General features: G+C 40.8%; 1 protein-coding gene across 2 annotated transcripts in view; it reads left to right on the top strand.

Annotated features, from left to right (window-relative positions):
* The window catches only part of mgat3a (beta-1,4-mannosyl-glycoprotein 4-beta-N-acetylglucosaminyltransferase a), a 54,171-nt gene extending 35,672 nt beyond the window's left edge, over positions 1-18,499 (top strand). For both annotated transcript variants that reach the window (XM_042086998.1, XM_042086997.1), the window contains one exon: positions 16,278-18,499. In XM_042086998.1, coding sequence (XP_041942932.1) covers positions 16,287-17,594 — 1,308 coding nt within the window. In that variant the 5' untranslated portion in view covers positions 16,278-16,286 and the 3' untranslated portion in view covers positions 17,595-18,499. The remainder of the gene's footprint in view (positions 1-16,277) is intronic.
* The last annotated feature ends 311 nt before the right edge of the window (positions 18,500-18,810 follow it).

Below are 18,810 nucleotides of genomic sequence, written 5' to 3'. Positions count from 1 at the left end.
CGGAGCCAGAGGGGTGGCTCCGGGTGGCACAGGCCACCCTTGAGATTCGATTGGCCAGCCCAGGTGCCACCCCAAATCCTAGTCTACGATTGGCCATTAACATGGTGTAAGGCGGGACCTTCCTTGATGCACTTGCAGCAGTGTGACGTGTCAGACGTCAGAAATGTAAGTGGCAAACACACTTGCCTTTATTGGCCTGCGGCACAATTGAACTGCGGAACGAAAGGTTTCCCCGATCAGGAAATACTCCTTAATACGCAACTTTGTGTAGGCTTAACAGAGGTAGCCTAAATATTGTGCCTATGACGATGACAGCTTTAAAAAAAACAAACATTTATTTCACTTGTCTCGCTGGATTGAAGGCAGAATGTGGGCTGTTGCGCAAATAGATGAATGAGGGTCGGGAGATTCCGTTAACAAAAACCTAAAGTTTTGCCAACATTTTCTCCATTATTATCGTAAAATATGTCTCCATGCAGGGCAGGGCTGGTTCTAACCTAGGCTAGGCTACTATATTTGGGTGGGCTGGTAGAAATTTTGGGTGGGCAACATAGCAAAGCTGTCAAATTGGATCAAAACTAACAAACACAAAACAATCAGTACTACCTAGCTTGGGTTGCTGCAGCCAACAGCCAGGGATAGGCAGTATGTCTGATACATGTATGTAAAATACAAAATAGTATGTTGTCATTTTAATTTTATTTAGTTGGAAAAAAATGGCATCATATTTTGTATCAAAATACTTTATAGGTTTGTAGTTTAAAAATAGTGCCAAATTATTTTGGTAAAACCAATAACCTACTTTTGGTGATGTGATTATAAAAGTGCAAAACAATGAATGCAGCACTGGTGCTGACTTGTAATTTGCCCAGAGTTGTTGTGATCAGAATATTGAGATTCAGGGAGATTAGTTTCTTGAACTTTATTCATCCAATTCAAACACATGGAACCGGTTATGTGGTTGCCCTGCAAGAAGTTGCACCATGTGCAACGTGCACAATGTTTGCACACATCCACAATACACTCCTTCATACCAACCTCAAGTTTCTTGAGAACTTTAAAGTTAGCATAGCCCAATGACACACAACTTAGATAATTAACTTTAATATGTTTGTATTAAATTTTATTCAAACACAAAGACCTGCAAGAAGTTGCACCATGTGCAACGTGCACAATGTTTGCACACATCCACAATACACTCCTTCATACCAACCTCAAGTTTCTTGAGAACTTTAAAGTTCTCAAGAAACTGATGATTAATCATCTAATCGGAAGACATGGAACCAGTTATGGTTGCCCTGCAACAAGTTACCCCACGTGAAAATTTAATTAATAATTTGCCCAGACTTGTTGTGATCATAATATTGAGATTCAGGAAGATGAAATTACATTTAACAAATACAAAGACATTTTATGTGAGAGTAAGGTATTTGTGTTTTTTTGTCCTTCAATTTATGAGTATGGTGTTTGCATCTGGTTTCCCTAATGTATTTGTGCTAATTTCACATCTTGAGCCTGTTTCTGTTTATCTGGATGTTTTGCCTCATGCCACCCTTGAATCAGTGCCTCACTAGTGCCACCCTTGTTAAAAATGTCTAGAATCGCCACTGTGTATATATAATATTAGGATGGCTGGATGGAGCCTAGTTGTAGATAGATAGATAGATAGATAGATAGATAGATACTTTATTGATCCCCAAGGGGAAATTCAAGAAGATTGTAGGCCTAGGCCTAATGTTTAATGTGAAATAAAATAAGTAGCCTAAAAGGCAACATTCGAAATGAGGAGAAATGAGGCAAGATAAGAGTGATTGGGGAGAAAAACTGAGTAGCCTTGGCTATTTTAAAGATCTTAACGTGAACTTAAAATAAAATTTGAGCTGAGACAAGGCTGGTTCCTTGAACCCATTAATCAGCAAGTTTAATTTATTTTTTTTATGTTGACCCGAAATCCTGGAAACCCAGGAACATCACGTTGTTGGGCAGTGAATGCATGTCGGCTTAACTAGATTGTGGTGGATCAATCATATTGCCTTCTTAAATCGTAAAATATTCTGTGGTCTCAGTTCACTGTTGAATGGGCCTAGCCTACCCTATGCTTGCTCAATATGCTTTGTCTAGTAGAGGTGCTTCAAATTGGCGCTTTTAAAAATCGCCGGTCTCAGAATAGAAGAGGTCCAGGGCAATTCTGCGCAAAACTGTCACATCCATATTTAGCCTAGTTGGCGTTACAGACGTGACGGTTTTGCGTGGTATTGCCCCCGTATCGTTATATAAAGCTCTGTTCTCGCTGTCTAGCTTCCTCCTCTTTGAGCAATCGATGATTTGAAAATAACTTACTTATCGTTAACTTAGATATCCATCTGATTGTTTCTCGTCCCGTCTCCTCTCCTCGCTCGTTTCAGGCTATCAGTCTCTTCCCCATAGTAGGCTACTTTACTCACTGACTCGACTTTATCAGAATTCACAGATTTCACTGGCTGAGTAGCAGCAAGCGAAATGATGGTTCCTGACGGCTCCCACACACAGCTGCGTGCATCGCGTTGCTGGAGACGCATCCCATTCACTTTAAATGGGCTCATGTGATCCGTTGCCGAACTGAATTGTGGGTCTGTCGCGTCGCGTTTCTCCCGCTGCTCGCGTTGAGTAGTTCAGCTGTTGCTGCACCGACAGACAGCACCGGCCAATCAAGCCAATCTACGGACGGCACCAACCAATCACATTACGGTTTTACTTCAAGTCATTTGCATAGCTACTGTCGGGAATGGATGTTTTGGAACCTCCAGCCCTCGTAACAAAAGCCTTCTTGACCTTTGCGGATTCCACAGCTGTCCATCCGCAGAGCGTTCCACAGTGCATAACGTAGGCTGCAAATAAAAAGCAAAATCAATCTATCAGTGTGGTAATAATAGCTCTGAAACTGACAGTTCCAGTCATTGATTTTGATTAGCTGAAACGTGTTCCTTTCTGTTGTAATTCCCAAGTTACACAAAGTTACACAAGGTTACACATCCTTGTGTACACATCCCTACGCAAAGAATGGTAAAAAATGAAGTTGTTACAAGCTGTGGCCAATGTTCCACTTACCATTGTGTGACGGTCTACATCAGTGGTCTCCAACACGGTGCCCGCGGGACGGCTATGAGGCGCCCCCAGCGCACTTTCTAAAAATAGGTCGCCTGCAGATCACGCTCTAAAAACATGCTCCATTGTGAAGTTTTCAATAGATATTTAAGTCTAGACCAGAACCATTTTAAGAATGTATGTAACCATACATCTGTAACATTAAATTGATATTGGTGATACCTTACAAATTGTAGCTGCGTTAAATTTTAGCCGTTGGCTCCAAATCCGTTTCCCATTCAATCTTTAAGCAACAACGGAAGCGGAGCGCATACACGCTGCTCGCACGCATAGACAGTAAAGGGGAAAAAAACTTGCTTGTCTGGTGTAGCCAATGGTCAACCGTCAAATACGGTTCTTGCATGATTGTTCAAGGACTGAAAAACAATTGCTTTAGCTCACAGGCCTTTTCTCCTCCGTTGGCAACTGCCGTATAATAGCGCTGAAAATGTTATAGCATGCATGACTGAGCAGGACTGTGCATTACCCTTTTTTGTCAGATCATGGATCATTTCAGGTGTGCAATAACTTTAAAAGGAGTTTTCATATGTTAGGGTGGTGTGGGCGATTACTATTGAATTGTCCACTGAAATCAGAACTTAAACAAACCCTGAATTCATAATGGCGGGTGGGTATAAATTAGGTACAAATTGTAACCCAAATTATTAATTGCACAAAAAGATTGGGGTTTTTTTGTAAAAAAAAATAGATTAGATTCCCCATGCAAACTTTGAAATGAACAAACTGAACAAAAATGTTGGTAGTGTTGCATAGGTTATTGATATTAAATTTGAAAATACAGTTGCTTAATATAAAGACGTATAGGCCTGCACAATATTGATAATTTAAAAGTAAAAATCACATAGGCCTATTATTTAGGAGGACTACCCTCGCAAAAAAGGGGTGAGGGTATGTTTGTTAAATGAGTAGCCCTCCATATGATTTCGGGTCTTCAGGTAGCCCTCATTCCCAAAAAGGTTGGAGACCCCTGGTCTACATGAACTATTTATTGGTGTATGGGTGTCTTTATAAAACCATCAACTGTGCATAAGTTAAGACAACCAGAGGAATACAATAAATCATCTGTTGGAAATTGATCTTAATGCCTCAATTAAAAAATGAGAAAAAAATCCAACCTTTAAACACACCAATATTCTTTGTGAATGAACCAGGTATTGTAAATTAATCAATGTTATTTCTTAAAATACAGGGGGCATAAGTAAGGAACCCCCTATGTTAAAATCCCATAGAGGCAGGCAGATTTTTATTTTTAAAGGCCAGTTATTGAATGGACTCAGGATACTATGCATCCTGATAAAGTTCCCTTGGCCTTTGTAATTAAAAGATAGATAGATAGCCCATCACATACCCTCTACCATACCTAGATATATCATGGTTTTATTTCAGTTAGCTGATAGCTGGTTTGATTTGCATGCTACAGATTCTATTAATTGCCAAAGAAATGTTGACTGGCAAGTTATTCATGACTGCAGATGCTGACTTGCCTATTTCTCGATCCCTTGACCGCAGCAACGCTACTTCCTAGTTTACCTGGGTTACAAGAATGCCCTTTCACTCCTGTTACAATATGCTGTAATTTATAGCAGGTTAAACAAAAGTGAGAACATATTGTGGGGCAAAATATACTTACCATTTTGGTACGCTGTTTGTTCAGCAATTTGATTTGATGGTCTAGCGTAGTCTTCCAATTTTTTAAGAAGCTGCCGGCCTCTTTTCAGTGGAATTGAGCTGGAACCAGTTTAAACCAGTGGCAATAACGTTAGCTTCGTCATCTTGACTGACATCCCAAAGACATTTTAAAATTCTGGTGGCAAGTTCTGCACAATCCTTCATACCCACACACCGTTTCACTTGGTTTCACTGGGCGCCAAATCTAGACTGCATTTTCTGGAGTCTTCCGCACGCGAGTTTATCTAGTCCGACCATCATAGACCTCTGGAGTCTAACTTGATTTCTCTAACTTGCTAACAAGTCGCAAGTTAGCTCTGGGGTAGCGAAAAGCAAATTGTGCCGCCTTCACGTACCATTGATTATAATATCTACTCGAAGGTTGAAGACAAAAGTGCGTTCAGGAAAACGTCTGCGTCTCCGATTTCGTCGTCTCCCTGCGGGAGAATTTAACAGGTGATCTCCGTATATGGGCATAGATGGTAGCTTTTTTGTAGGCGAACTTCAGAGGTCTGTCAGAGCATCGTCATGTGTGGTGGTCACATCACATGGTTAGGCCTACTGTTTGCAAATGTGAACTTGAAAATATGTGCAATTAAAACAAATAAGCCAATGAAAATAATTTGAGAATTGTTGTACAACAGCTAGAGCTCTTACAGATCAGACTAATTTATAAAACAAATAGGTCTGGATGAGCATTACATTAGTTCACTTAGAGAGCTCTCTGATGGATAAGCCTGAGTAAAATATGAGATATATAAATTGAGCAAGTCTGAGTATTGTATAAGCCTTTGCTAAGATCTCTTTTGTAAATCAAAAAAGGACTAAACTGAGATGACTAGAATGAGAACGGTTCAAGCTTGTGAAGAGATCTCTTTTACAGAACTGATGGAGCCTAATCTGAGATTTACCAAAAAGATCTGAAATGAGAATTGCATGAGTTTACAGAGAGAGCTCTCTGGTGGATCAGCCTGAGTAAAATATGAGATGTATAAATAAACACTGAGCATTATTTAAAATATTGATGAGATCTCATTTGTATATTAAAGGGAGTCTACACTGAGATAACTTAACTCTTTTGCTCCAGAGACAAACCTGAGAAGCGGGAGACAAAAGCAATAATCTCATTTTTATATCACTGTGATCTCATTATTGTCTAGGAGAAACAATTGAGAAAGAGAGGAGCTCTCATTTTAACATTTTCTTTCCTCTGGGCTGTCTGGCGTCCGGCGCAGCCTCAAGCCGGACGCTCATTTGTTCTCCTTTTTGGAGTTGCGCTGGTCATCTAAAATCTTTGTTCGGATGCAGCATGGTTTCACAAACTATGGACGCGAAGACTGCTAGTCAAATTATGCGCAGTGCTTCTGTCACTCGTCTAATAATTTGCTGCGCAATTTATGAAGGAACCACGGACTGACTAGGGAAGAAAGGGAAGAAAATATCTGTCTAAGTTATAACAAAGTCCTTTTAGGCAAGTCCCTCCACTCGGCGGCCATATACCAACGTTTTATGGGCACTCATCGGGCACAGTCTTTGGGTCGAACTGCGCGTGTGCAAGGCTTCACGACACCAATCTTGCTCCAGCGGCGAGATCACAACACATGATTGGCACGATGTCTTCACAACACACCATATGATTGGCTCACAGAGGTGGAAAGTAACAAAATACATTTACTCACGTTACTGTATTGAGTAGTTTTTCTGTGTATTTTGTATTTTTTAAGTAGTTTATAAAATCGGTATTTTAAATGATTACATTTTGAGTGAAGTATTGTTTTACATTACATTACATTACATTACATTTAGCAGACACTTCTTAACCAAAGTGACTTACATATGACAGCTATATTACAAGGGATAACATTGTCCCCGGAGCAACTTGGGGTTAAGTGCCTTGCTCAAGGGCACAACGGTGGAAGCCGGGAATTGAACCGACAACTTTCAGGCTACTGCATGCCAGCCCAGCTCCTTAACCACTACACTACCACCGCCCTATTGTACTTCGCTACATAAAAAATCCCATCCGTTACTTGAGTAAAAAAAAAAAAAAAAAGTTAAGACTAACGAAAACAGAAAGGGAGAGAAAAGAAATCGCGCCCTAAACCACTAGCCTAGTGATAATGATTAGCATGTAGCCTACAACAGGACATGAATCAAGCTGGCGCCATGCAATCTTTCTGAAAGGGATGGAGATGGAGCTGGATCACGAGATGCATCAGATTACATGTGTGCCTAACCTATGAAAGTGTATTTTCCGCTATTTCAATGGGTTGTCTCAGTTCGTTTTAGCATGATAGCTGAGATATTCAAGCAAACATTTCGTGTTTTGACGTTTGTGCTCACCTTTCTTTGGAAAGAAGTTTATTAGCAGTTGTTTCCCCTCATTTTGATGTCTCTCTTTTTAGTAACCTGACTTGGCTTTCTTGGAGAAAACATTGCACCAGCAGCACAACAATTAGCGGTCCACTACTAGCGATGCTCAACTAAATAAACAAAAGATAGACTACCTTACGAATCGTGCAGGCGGACTAAACCATTTAGCTCTTTAGCAAGGGAAAGTGACCTTAGACAGTTTTCACTATGTTTTGTATACAAAATCCAGTCAGTCAAACTTTAAATTTCGTCTGACATTCATTTTGACATTTAATTTGTAAGTTAAAATATTCAGGTAAAATAAATATATGGTGGACATATATATATATATTTTTTTTTTCAGTAATTAGCTTAAATTTCCAGTGAGTCTAATCGAAATTTTCACCACACATTATATTAACACACGTATAAAAAATCCAAACATAAGAGTTATGTGTATTAAAGTGGAATGACACAGGAAAAAAGTATTGAACGTGCCTACTGAAATTTCTTCAATACTTTGTGGAAAAGCCTTTGTTTGTAAAGACAGCTTCAAGACATTTCCTGTATGACAAAACGTATTAGTCACAGTATCAGGTGTGATTTTGGCCCATTGTTCTAAACAGATTCCAGGGGTCCCTCTTGTGAATCCTGATCTTTAGTTACTTCCAGAACTGTTTAATTGAATTTAATTGAATTGGCTGCCTTCAAGTCTTTCTGGAGCTTACTCCGAGTGGTCCTTGGCTTTTGGAATTGACTATCCTTCTGACTCCCTGGTCAGAAATATTGCGAGGAGATCCTGCATGGCAGTGATGTTTCTTCCACTTGCAGATAATGGCTCCCATGCTGCTTACTGAAGATTCTGAAGTTTTGAAATGCATCTGTAACCAGTTTCATTGATATGTTTTGCAACAATAAGGTTGCAAAGGTCTTGGGAGAGCTTTTTGCTTTTATCCATCATGAAATGTTTCTTGTGTGACACCTTGGTAATGAAAAACCTTTTTATAGCCCATCAATATACTAACCAAGCTTATATTAATTTGCACAGATAGAAAGGATAACTACTCTAACTACTTACAGATTCCAGCTCGTTCCTTCCCTTTCCTTGCCTTAGTGCTTTTTCTTAGCTTGTTCAATACTTTTTCCCTGTGTTATTCCACTTCATTACACATGACTCTACTTATGGAGTTGTTTGGATTTTTTATGTGTGGATTACCTGAGTTATTACTAATGCCTGGTGAAAATGTTGTACCCCCCGTATTCCACTTTTCATGGGCCCTCTCCTTCATTGGGGCCCTATACTTCCCACTCCCCCCCCCCAGTTCGACGCCCTTTAATCTGCTGAACCTTCTGCTTGTTTCCAAATATAAAAAAACAACTCAACATTGGCCTGCCTGCCTCAGCTGCCTGTGAGGGGCTTTTCAGTTGGATTACTGTTCACTGCAAAGCGACACAAGGATGAGTGCAACTAACTTTGAAAATCAACTACTGCTCAAACTTAAAGGAGAACTCCGGTGATTTTTCACATAGATCTCCATTTCTCAACGTCACCGAGTACTGTCGGTATGAACAAAACTGAAACAATCGGTTTTACCTAGCTCGAGTTGCTGCAGCTACAGCGCTACACACTGGGAGCATGAACATGGCTGCCTTAGCTGCTGGCTGCAGCAACTCAAGCTAGGACCAAAGTCCTTTTCAGGCAAGTACCTCCACCCGGCGGCCATATTGCATTGCTTTTTGAGCACTTATCGTGCATCTATTTCGGCAGAAATGCGTGTGCGTAAGGCTTCACGACACCAATCTTGCTCCAGCAGCGAGATCACAACAGATGATTGGCACGATGTCTTCACAGCACACCACATGATTGGCTCAATGTATTCACATGTCAACGTTTTGCCGCGGAAGGGTTGTGATATTTGTAGACAACTGACTAACCCCATGCATTACTATGGAGGATTTTTTGAGTGCTGTATCTCCTCATTAGAAAGTCTCTGGTAAAACTGGTTGTTCTGGTACCCCCCCCCCCCCCCCCCCAAAAAAAAAAGTAACTAAGTAACTTTTACTTAAAGTACATTTTAAATGAAATACTTTTTATTTTTACTTAAGTACATTTTCAGATCGGTATTTTAACTTGTACTTGAGTAATGTTTCATCAAGGTATTGGTACTTTTACTTGAGTACAATATTTTCGTACTTTTTCCACCTTTGGCTCAATGTATTCACATGTCGACGTTTTGCCGAGGAAGGGGTGGGATATGTGTAGACAATGGCCATATTGGCGTGACAAACTAGCCCCATGCATTTCTATAGAGTATTTTTTGAGTGTTGTGTCTCCACATTAGAAAGTCTCTGGTTATAATACCTGTAATATCTGTCAGCAGCTTGCTTGTCAGCCTTTCCCAGTAGGCCTACTTCGCAAAAGTTGTGAAATATAACCGCATATTTTTTTTGATTGTTGGCGACTGGCTACATAAAAAAAACGTGCGTTCATAATACGTGCTCCGGAGGAGGACCTCTCTCTTAATTAATTTAAAACAAAACAATGGTTTTACAATGTTTCGGTCAAGCTTTGGTTTGTTTAGATACAACTGGTATGCAAAATGTAAAGTAGTGGATTAACTTTAATTTGCTGTGCTGTATATGGGACATGTCTTTGGCAAGTAATATAGGCTATTACAGATACAGGTGAAGCACAGTCAGTCTCAGCCAGTAAGCACAACCAGATATGTACAGCCAGCTTCAAAAGCAAGCAGCCCAGACCCTAAAATATATTTCGTAACTTCTGTAGACATCCAAAATTGGGTGGGGGTTAAAATTAGTAGAAAAAAAAAACTGTTGTATAAAACCATTTTAAGTTGTCGTATGTATCTTTTTGCCGTGGTATAGTCTTAATTTTCCATTAAGATGTCTTGAAAAGGTCTTAAAAGTCTTTAAATTTGCACTTGGAAAATGTGCAGATACCCTGAACAATTGATTTTTACCTTTCTCCAGTTCATCCAGCCGTTCTCTGAGTCAGACGATACCACTTTTAGCTCCAGCCTAGCATAGATCATTGAATCGGATTAGAACATTAGCATCTCGCCTGCTAGCATCACGCTTAAAAGTGATTTCCGGTAATTTTCCTATTTAAAACTTGTCTCCTCTCAAGTTAGAAAGTGTAATAAGACTAACAGAAAATGAAACATGGCGATTTTCTAGGCTGATGCTAGTCAGAAACCAATAGTTCAAGCACTGATGCTATTTGATCTCCTGCAGCAGCCCGTAGTTCATAGAAAATATATGCATGCAAAAAAGTATTCATATACGTTAAAAAATGATATTGAAATCCCAAGAATACCATAAATAGTTGGTTTTACCACCATTTCAAATCAAAATACTGTTAACGTGAGGCCATCCTTATTTTAAGAGTTTTGTGGGGATTTGTCCAAAGTGACCCATACCTCATAAGAACTTGAATATCTCACAGTATTTTTTGTGGTGTTAAGGCTGTTTTTGTTTGGAAAACATAGCTGCTTAACTGAAATGCAGTGCTTTCTTCCACTCCACTTGATAAAACTGTGCAAAATATCTACACCCCTCACTGAGTTGGTGTGCTTCAACTATCACAATTGGCTTGTAGGACGCAACAAGTAAAGGTGGGGAATGTCTTGAATTTGGGACAGTAATTTAATTGAATAAATGTACCAACCAGTGGTGTCGATGAGAATGGTTCATCGTTAGTTCCAGAAAGTGTTTCTATAATGTGTGGTGTATTGTTATGCTAATGAACAAACATTAAAGAACACAAAACAGAAGGCAGTGAAAACAATACCAAAAGTACCATGCCGCAATCTGCTTGCACACAACGTTTTGAGATTGATAACCAAATACAGTCCAGTTGTGGACACAACTGATACAATCTGCTGCCATACTCAATGGCCGGCATTAACACACACAGAGAGCCCATCAGTGACCTTGAAGTCAGGATGACCAGATATCCTGTTTTTCCCCCAGATATGTCCTCTTTTTAAGACCCAAAAAGGTGTGACTGACTTGTCCAAGATTTGGGGTCATGCCCTTTTCAATCATTTAAGATTTCTTATTTGAGACACTCTCTTTGGAGTTCTTGGAGTTTTGTTCTCACAGATTTTTGCTAGAAGCCTTGATACACATGTTTATGTGCCACTATGGGTAAAACTGTCTCAGTCAGTGTTGAGGAACGGTATGTGATTCTGGTAAAAAGTTGTTGTTATTTCAGCAAAACAGCCAGTCATATCAAAAAGAAGGCCTTTGTAGGCTGTGGATTTGACCTTGGTGAATTCTAGACCAAGAGTAACTGCTTCAGTGCATTAATGTGTATGTAAAAGACTATGCTACTGCATTGAAGGCTGATGTAACACAAAGCCAGAATGTGCCCAAATTGGCAATATTGTTGAATAATTATGTCAACAAGCTAGCAGCTAGTGTCTACTATATTGGCATTAGGACATAAGAGAAGTGTGTTTACTTAAGCAACTGCAATTAAAACATAACTACAACTGTTGTAGTTGTAGTTGTAGCACATTATGCTTGTGTTTTTAAGTCTGTATTGTAGGAGTACTGTAGGTATTCAATTTACCAGTATCTGCAAATATCAAGTCAAGATATAACAATAACTAGACTGCATTTCCGGCGGGAACTGCGAAAGTGTGCTTGCCTATGGAGTTACATTTGTTCCACTTTTATGAGCAAGCAATAGCACAATTTGAGCGCAGAAAAATATTTTGAGCGAGCACACAAATTATATTTTGAGGAAAAATGAAACTCGAGCACAAAAAAACTTGTAGTTGAGCAAACAGGAATCTTGTGCTCCACAAATGTCTTTGCCTGTTTGCTAATATCAATATGTATGTGCAACATCAGCCCCCTTTCTTTCAGTTTCACTGTACGTGCTCACATACACTATTCCTCCTCAGGAGATCTCTGTCGCGCTCGCTCAACTTCGTCTGTGTGCTCGCTCAAAACTGTCAACAACGTTACGTTTGTTCCACAATTCATCAACCAATCAGAAAATTCAGGGGCTGAAGTCCAATTCTCATTGGTTGCTGAAGTCCACAACGCTTAGCGTCATTTACTAGTGTCGGTGAGAATCGGGAAAGGTTAATAATGCTGGTCTTAGTTTCAACGCATTAAAGTTAAGTAGACATTGTAACCGTGTTGTAAATCCAACAATACCCATATGATAAATACTTACCAAAGATGTATTTTCATGTGGCGTTCTCCAATGTTCCTTCTTTCCCGATACATACCGTCGGTTAAGACGTTCGGAAAGGTTACCGCCCCCCATGAGGGGGAAAGCATGCTAACATCACACGATGGAAGTCAATGGGCGAACTCACTAGCATTTAGACTTTATACATTTGTTTTACATTCAGGTGGAGTTCTGCTTGTTTCTGAACACAATAATTTAAATGAATTGTGTTTACTTAACTGCCCAGTGTATGCTAACAACCTAATTCACCCTCGATTGCCCAATGTTGACGACAAATTTCTCTGGAAGCTATATACAATGGTAGCATTATTAGGTTGCTAACTGGCTAATCGTCAGTGTAACATAGGTAGCATCATTAGGTTGCTAACTGTATCGTCAGTGTAACATAACCAACTGGTACACATTACTTGTTAAAACTATTCCCACAGACATTGTAGGGAATGTGCATTCATGTGAGAATAAATTAAGATGCAACTTATGAGTATGTGGTGTTACGGCAAAAGGCTTAGCTTGCTAAACCGAGCTACACAGTCCGGCCATTGAAAGCAGTTCTACAATGAGTACACTCGAGACAGTTTTGGCCGTTTAACTGGAATTAGCAAAATGAGGGAACTTAATGTTACCCTTAACCTCGTTGACACACAGATAACTCTCAGTTCAAACGTGTTTGTGCCGTTTATTGATGTTTGCTAAAAGATTTTGTGGTCAAAATTAATCCAAGACAACTGGTGTGAGACTGCAGCTTTATTCACGACGCCGGGAGCATGTTACACACATGAAATGTCAAAGTAACAAGCCCACACATCTGTGGGTGAAGCCAACTCTTACAAGGGCGTAGGTTTGGTCTCAGCTTTGGTGGGGACACATCCCCAACTCCTGTTGTCACAATACCAACATTAGTGTTTCAATACTAAGTGAAGTTGAAGAATCTCAATTTCGATACTTTTGCGATTTTTTTAAAACTTGATTTGGTTTGTGTGATTTGTGAGATCATTCACATCAGTGGCAATCATAGAATTTGATTGTTATGTTGTTGTGGTATAACATAATGACTGAGCTAGGCTTAAGGCTAACAACAGTAGAATGCAATAGGCACAGTGATGGCTCATGATGCAATACAAGGAACAATCATAGCCAGAATTTTGTTAAAAGCAGACCAAAGGTCAAAGTCTGGTCAATTGTGATAGAAATGCTGTAACTTTAGGCTTAGGCCTACTCATTAAAATTAACAGAGAGCCCACTACCTGTATATTGCAACCCAAAACTTAGACATGTCAAGATTTCTGAAACATGTAATATGTATTTCAAATACAAAATAGTATTTTGTAATTTTTATTTTATTGGGTTGAAGGAAATGGCTCTGTATTTTGTATCAAAATACTTTATTGGTGTGTATTTTTGTATTTTAAAAATACTGCAAAATACTATGTGAAAAACACTAAAAAAAAAAGTAGATACTACTTGATGAATAATTGGTAATTAGGCAACAATGGTTAATGTGAGATGGCTAATGTGAGAACAGCTGTGTTCAACGACATTCACAGTTTTTCAGTGACGGCCTTTGCTGAAGCATCAGCTCTGGTCTGAAGTATAAGTATAAATACTCTTTTGATCCCGTGAGGGAAATTTGGTCTCTGCATTTATCCCAATCTGTGAATTAGTGAAACACACGCAGCACACAGTGAGGTACCCACTAATCACGGCGCAGTGAGCTGCCTGCAACAACAGCGGCGCTCAGGGAGCAGTGAGGGGTGAGGTGCCTTGCTCAAGGGAACTTCACTTCACTTCACTTCAGCCGTGCCTACTGATCGGGGTTTGAACCGGCAACCCTCCAGTCACAAGTCCGAAGCGCTAACCAGTAGGCCACGGCTGCCCTGAAGCACTGAAGTCGTACGCAAGTAAAGATGAGCAAGGTTACCTGTGCAAGTTCACATAAGGACACCGACAAAGGCGGCAATGTCCTTTTGTATCCAAGCCAATTAACAGAAAAAATGTCAGATATCTCAATGAACCACAATGACATCAATTAGATGGTAAGGTGTTGAGTGTGTTTGAATTCCCTTCCTTGTAGCATCCTTTTCTGCATTGCACAGTGGGGAGAAGTTCACCTTGTTTAATTAAATAACAATTATATTTCCTTATTAGCTGCATACTTGAGGTTGGAGATATTAAGGCAAGCCAAGTTTCTCACATACTGGAAGTTCAAGATATACAGCCTTATGATTTTCTTATTCAGTTCTACACTGGACTTGAATTACGAAATTCGGCACAGATACACAATTATGATTTTGGCCTATTGATTATAATGTGGTTAATTGTAAGTATAAGTATATTTTAATATCTGCATTTATCCCAATCCGTGAATTAGTGAAACACTCAGCACACAGTGAGGTGAAGCACACACTAATCCTGGCGCAGTGAGCTGCCTGCAACAACAGCAGCGCTTGGGTAGCAACGAGGGGTCGGGGTTCGAATCGGCAACCTTCCGGTTACAAGTCCGAAGCGCTAACCAGTAGGCCACAGCTGCCGAATTGAAAGCTCTGTCAGTAAAATTCAATATCAAAATGTTTTACTTTGGCCTTTTATGGGGTATGCATTGGCAGACAGCCCTGGTAACTTACCGTTGTCGTTGACACACCTGCTCGCTTGACTGCCACTGCAAATGTGCGTGTAGCCTGCGTGTCAGATAACCCTGACGTTTCTTGTATTGTCGTGCTGGCTGTCGGAATGATCAGCAGTACAAATAAGTTCGCTAAAATATTGGTGGGGACAATTTTGTCATCTTAAAATTTTGATTAGGACTAGTCCTTAGCGTCCCACCCTAAATCTACGCCCATGCACGGGATAAAGTCAGATCAAGCCCTACAATAAGACAAAAAAACAATGAATTCCGGTTCCCCCATATAATGTTGGTAGATAGGCAATAAGCTGTTCGCTAAGTATTTTTCACTTTTAAATTGCGTTCCCAGCGCGCGCCGCGTCTCCAACGGCATCTCTCTCCAACGTATATAATTTATGGTTTAAACATTAGCTATCCTAAGATAAATTGTCCCGACATTACAAAACCCCATTAAGAAAGACAACAAACAGTATACAATTAATTCATAACAGTAGGCCTATACAATTAATTCATAACAGCAAATTGAATACTCTTGACGTTACTTAGTAGCCTAGTGTATAGTTTATAACTAGAAAACGCAATTCCAGGGAATTACTAGTGCATGAAAATGCAAAACATATGGTGTGAAATATATTGTTAAAACAGATGATGTGCTAATTGGCAACCAACGTGAAGAGGTTTAATATAGTTGGAATGACTGAACTAGGTAGATGAGGTTTAATAAAGTTGGAATGACTGAACAGTTAAATAAGTGGATGGTTTAAAAGGTTAAATTATTTGCTAGGTAGATGAGGTTTAATGTAGTTGGAATGACTGAACTAGGTAGATGAGGTTTAATATAGTTGGAATGACTGAACAGTTAAATAGGTGGATAGTTTAAGTCCATGTACAAATGAAAAAGAACAGATGACAATATTTCACCTTGTCTAACCACATTGGTAACTGGGAAAGGAGCCGATGTTGTCTTGCCCCATCTACTGTAGCTTGCATAGTTGCACAGTCTTACCATCATTTTAATATACTGTATAATCCTTTTCAGGATATATGCCCTCATAGACTCCAGGCCTGAAGCAAGAACAACATGTTGCAAACAAATATAAGGATCACATTATTTCTGATACTAAGTCCAGTGTATGTTTTATTAATCATGGTTAATTGCATATCAAGTAAAAAAAACATGGTACAAGGCTTCAAAACATATTGCTGTGTTTAGCTGAAAATGGTTACATGTGAATTAACTCTTATCTCTCTTACTTTTAACAGGATGTGGGGATGTATAAACCATTTCCTCCAAAACCACCAGGGCCCATGGGTGAGCTTCACCTTCACATTTTCCAACTCCAAGATGACACCACAAGTTACTTTGTGAGGACCAGATCTGGGGGAAAGTGCTTCCGGAGAGGAACAAAACTATCCACCAAGGAAAGTTTAGTAGAGAACCAACCCAAGGAAATCAATACAAACCAGCGAGCACTTCTCAGCGTCGAATCAAAAAATATGAGCTCCGGCCCGGCACAGAATTCATCTGCTGTTAAGAGGTTAGTGAAGTGCAGATGTCTTCAAGGTTGGCATGGCGACCACTGTGGAATCCCAACTGTAGTTCAGCATTCGAACCTGCCCACCAAGAGCAGACTGGTGCCGCGGGAAGTGCCCCGTCGAATCATCAACGCCATCAACATCAACCACGAGATTGATCTGCTCCACGCCCGCTTCCATGAGCTGGTTGATGTGGTGGACCTCTTCATGGTCTGTGAGTCCAACTTCACTGCATACGGCACTCCCCGGAAGCTGCTGTTCTTCGAGCAACTGATGAACGGAACCTTTGACTACGTGCGGCACAAGATACTCTACATCTTCCTGGACCATTTCCCCAAGGGCGGCAAGCAAAACGGCTGGATCGCCGATGATTACCTGCGCACGTTTCTCTCGAAAAATGGCCTGTCCCGCATGCGTGGCGCGCGGCCGGACGACGTCTTCATCATCAACGACGCAGACGAGATCCCAGTGTGGGAAGGCATTGTCTTCCTCAAGCTCTTCGATGGCTGGACGGAACCGTTCAGGCTGCACCTGCGTAAGTCCATCTACGGGTTCTTTTGGAAGCAGCTGGGCACCTTGGATGTGTTGTCCGGCTGCACTGTCAGGATGCTCTTTGATGTTTATAAAGGCAACGGGATCTATTTACGACGGCGTGATTACTACTCCATGCCCGGTTTCCGCACTTACGAAAACAACACAGGCCGTATTTTGGTACCCTGGTCGATCGGGAGTCCAATTCACTATGCTGGCTGGCACTGCTCTTGGTGCTTCAAGCCTGAGGGCATCTACTACAAGCTTGTCTCAGCGCAAAATGGTGACTTCCCGCGGTGGGGCGACTTCGAGGATAAACGCAAGCTCAGCTACATCCGCAGGTTGATAAGAACTGGAGGCTGGTTCGATGGGTCAGTGGGACACTACCCACCCACAGACCCCAAAGAACACATGTATGCTCCCAAATACTTTTTGGACAATTATGACCAGTATGAGTACTTGCTTAGGAACATCTACACAAAGACTGAACAGTCCTTAACAGTCACTGAATAGTGAGTGACTGAGCAGGCAGTCAGATTATGCAGTGTGCCTTTGGAATTTAGGGAATGATTTGACTGCCTGTATCAATATTCTTTATTTTTCTAAATTGGTTTGCAGCTTAGTCAATGAAGGATCAACCTATGCTGTTGTGAAAAGGATTCTCTCAGGTTGGTCCACATATGCAGAATGTAGTTTGTAATTAGCTTTTTTTTTGTAGGGCCTAAACTCTAAATCAGTCAAAATGGAGGCTGGAAAATAACAACACCACAACAACAGCAAGGGGTTGTCCAGAACTCTGTGTCCATTTCTGTCAGGATCCTGCCTGGACTGACTGCCTTTGTGCCATCCTGGTGGCCATTTTGTATAATGTTCTGTGTTCATGTGCTTGTTGCCGTTTCCCATGCGCTCTCTGTTTACCTGTCTGTTGTCATGTGACTGTCTCTGCCCCTCCCCTTATTTGGTCTGTACCAAAGTCCTTTTAGTCAAGCCATATTGTAACGCTTTTTGGGCACTTATCGGGGATTTTTTTAGGCAGAAATGCGCATGATGTATTCACAACACACCACATGATTGGCACAATGTATTTACATGTCAACATTTTTGCCATGGAAGGGGCGGGATATGTGTAGACAACTGGCGTTACAAACTAACCCCATGCAGTTCTGTGCAGGATTTTTTGAGTGCTGTGTCTCCTCATTAGAAAGTCTCTGTACTCCCTGCCTTGCTAATTTCCTTCTGTTTCTGCTCTCACCTGTTCCCCATTTATTGTCTTCTTGGTCTCGTCCAGTCATCTGTCAGTCTGTTAAGTTAAGTCTGTGTATATCTACACCCCTCTGTTCCTCTGTCCTTTGTCAGTTTTTTGTCAGGTCAGAGTGAGTTTGTGAGTTTGTGGTCGCAATAAAGTGAGTTTGCTTTCACTTGCACTTCTGCCTGAAAGAGGCTTGAAATCTCTTGGGTCCTGTCCTTACAACTCTGACAATTTCGGGGCCAGGAGGCCCAGACTGGAATCAAAGAGGCCTGAATCCGAGACCTGTTTCTCAGTAACCGATCGGCCCAGCATCTGGAGATCAATTGGCAGCTTTCTGAGCTGCACCCATCCACCAGTGTGGTCTTTCACCTCTAGCCACTCTGCCCGATTGAGAATCATGGCTAGCAGCCAACCTCAAAGGGCCATGCTGGCCTTGACTCAATCCCCAGCACAACAGTGTTCCTGTAGTGCTATGATACC

This window comes from Alosa sapidissima, chromosome 3 (assembly GCF_018492685.1).
Source record: "Alosa sapidissima isolate fAloSap1 chromosome 3, fAloSap1.pri, whole genome shotgun sequence".
Classification (NCBI taxonomy): Eukaryota; Metazoa; Chordata; class Actinopteri; order Clupeiformes; family Clupeidae; genus Alosa; species Alosa sapidissima.
The sequence above is the reverse complement of the archived record's forward strand: the minus strand, read 5'-3'. Positions and strand labels throughout refer to the sequence as shown.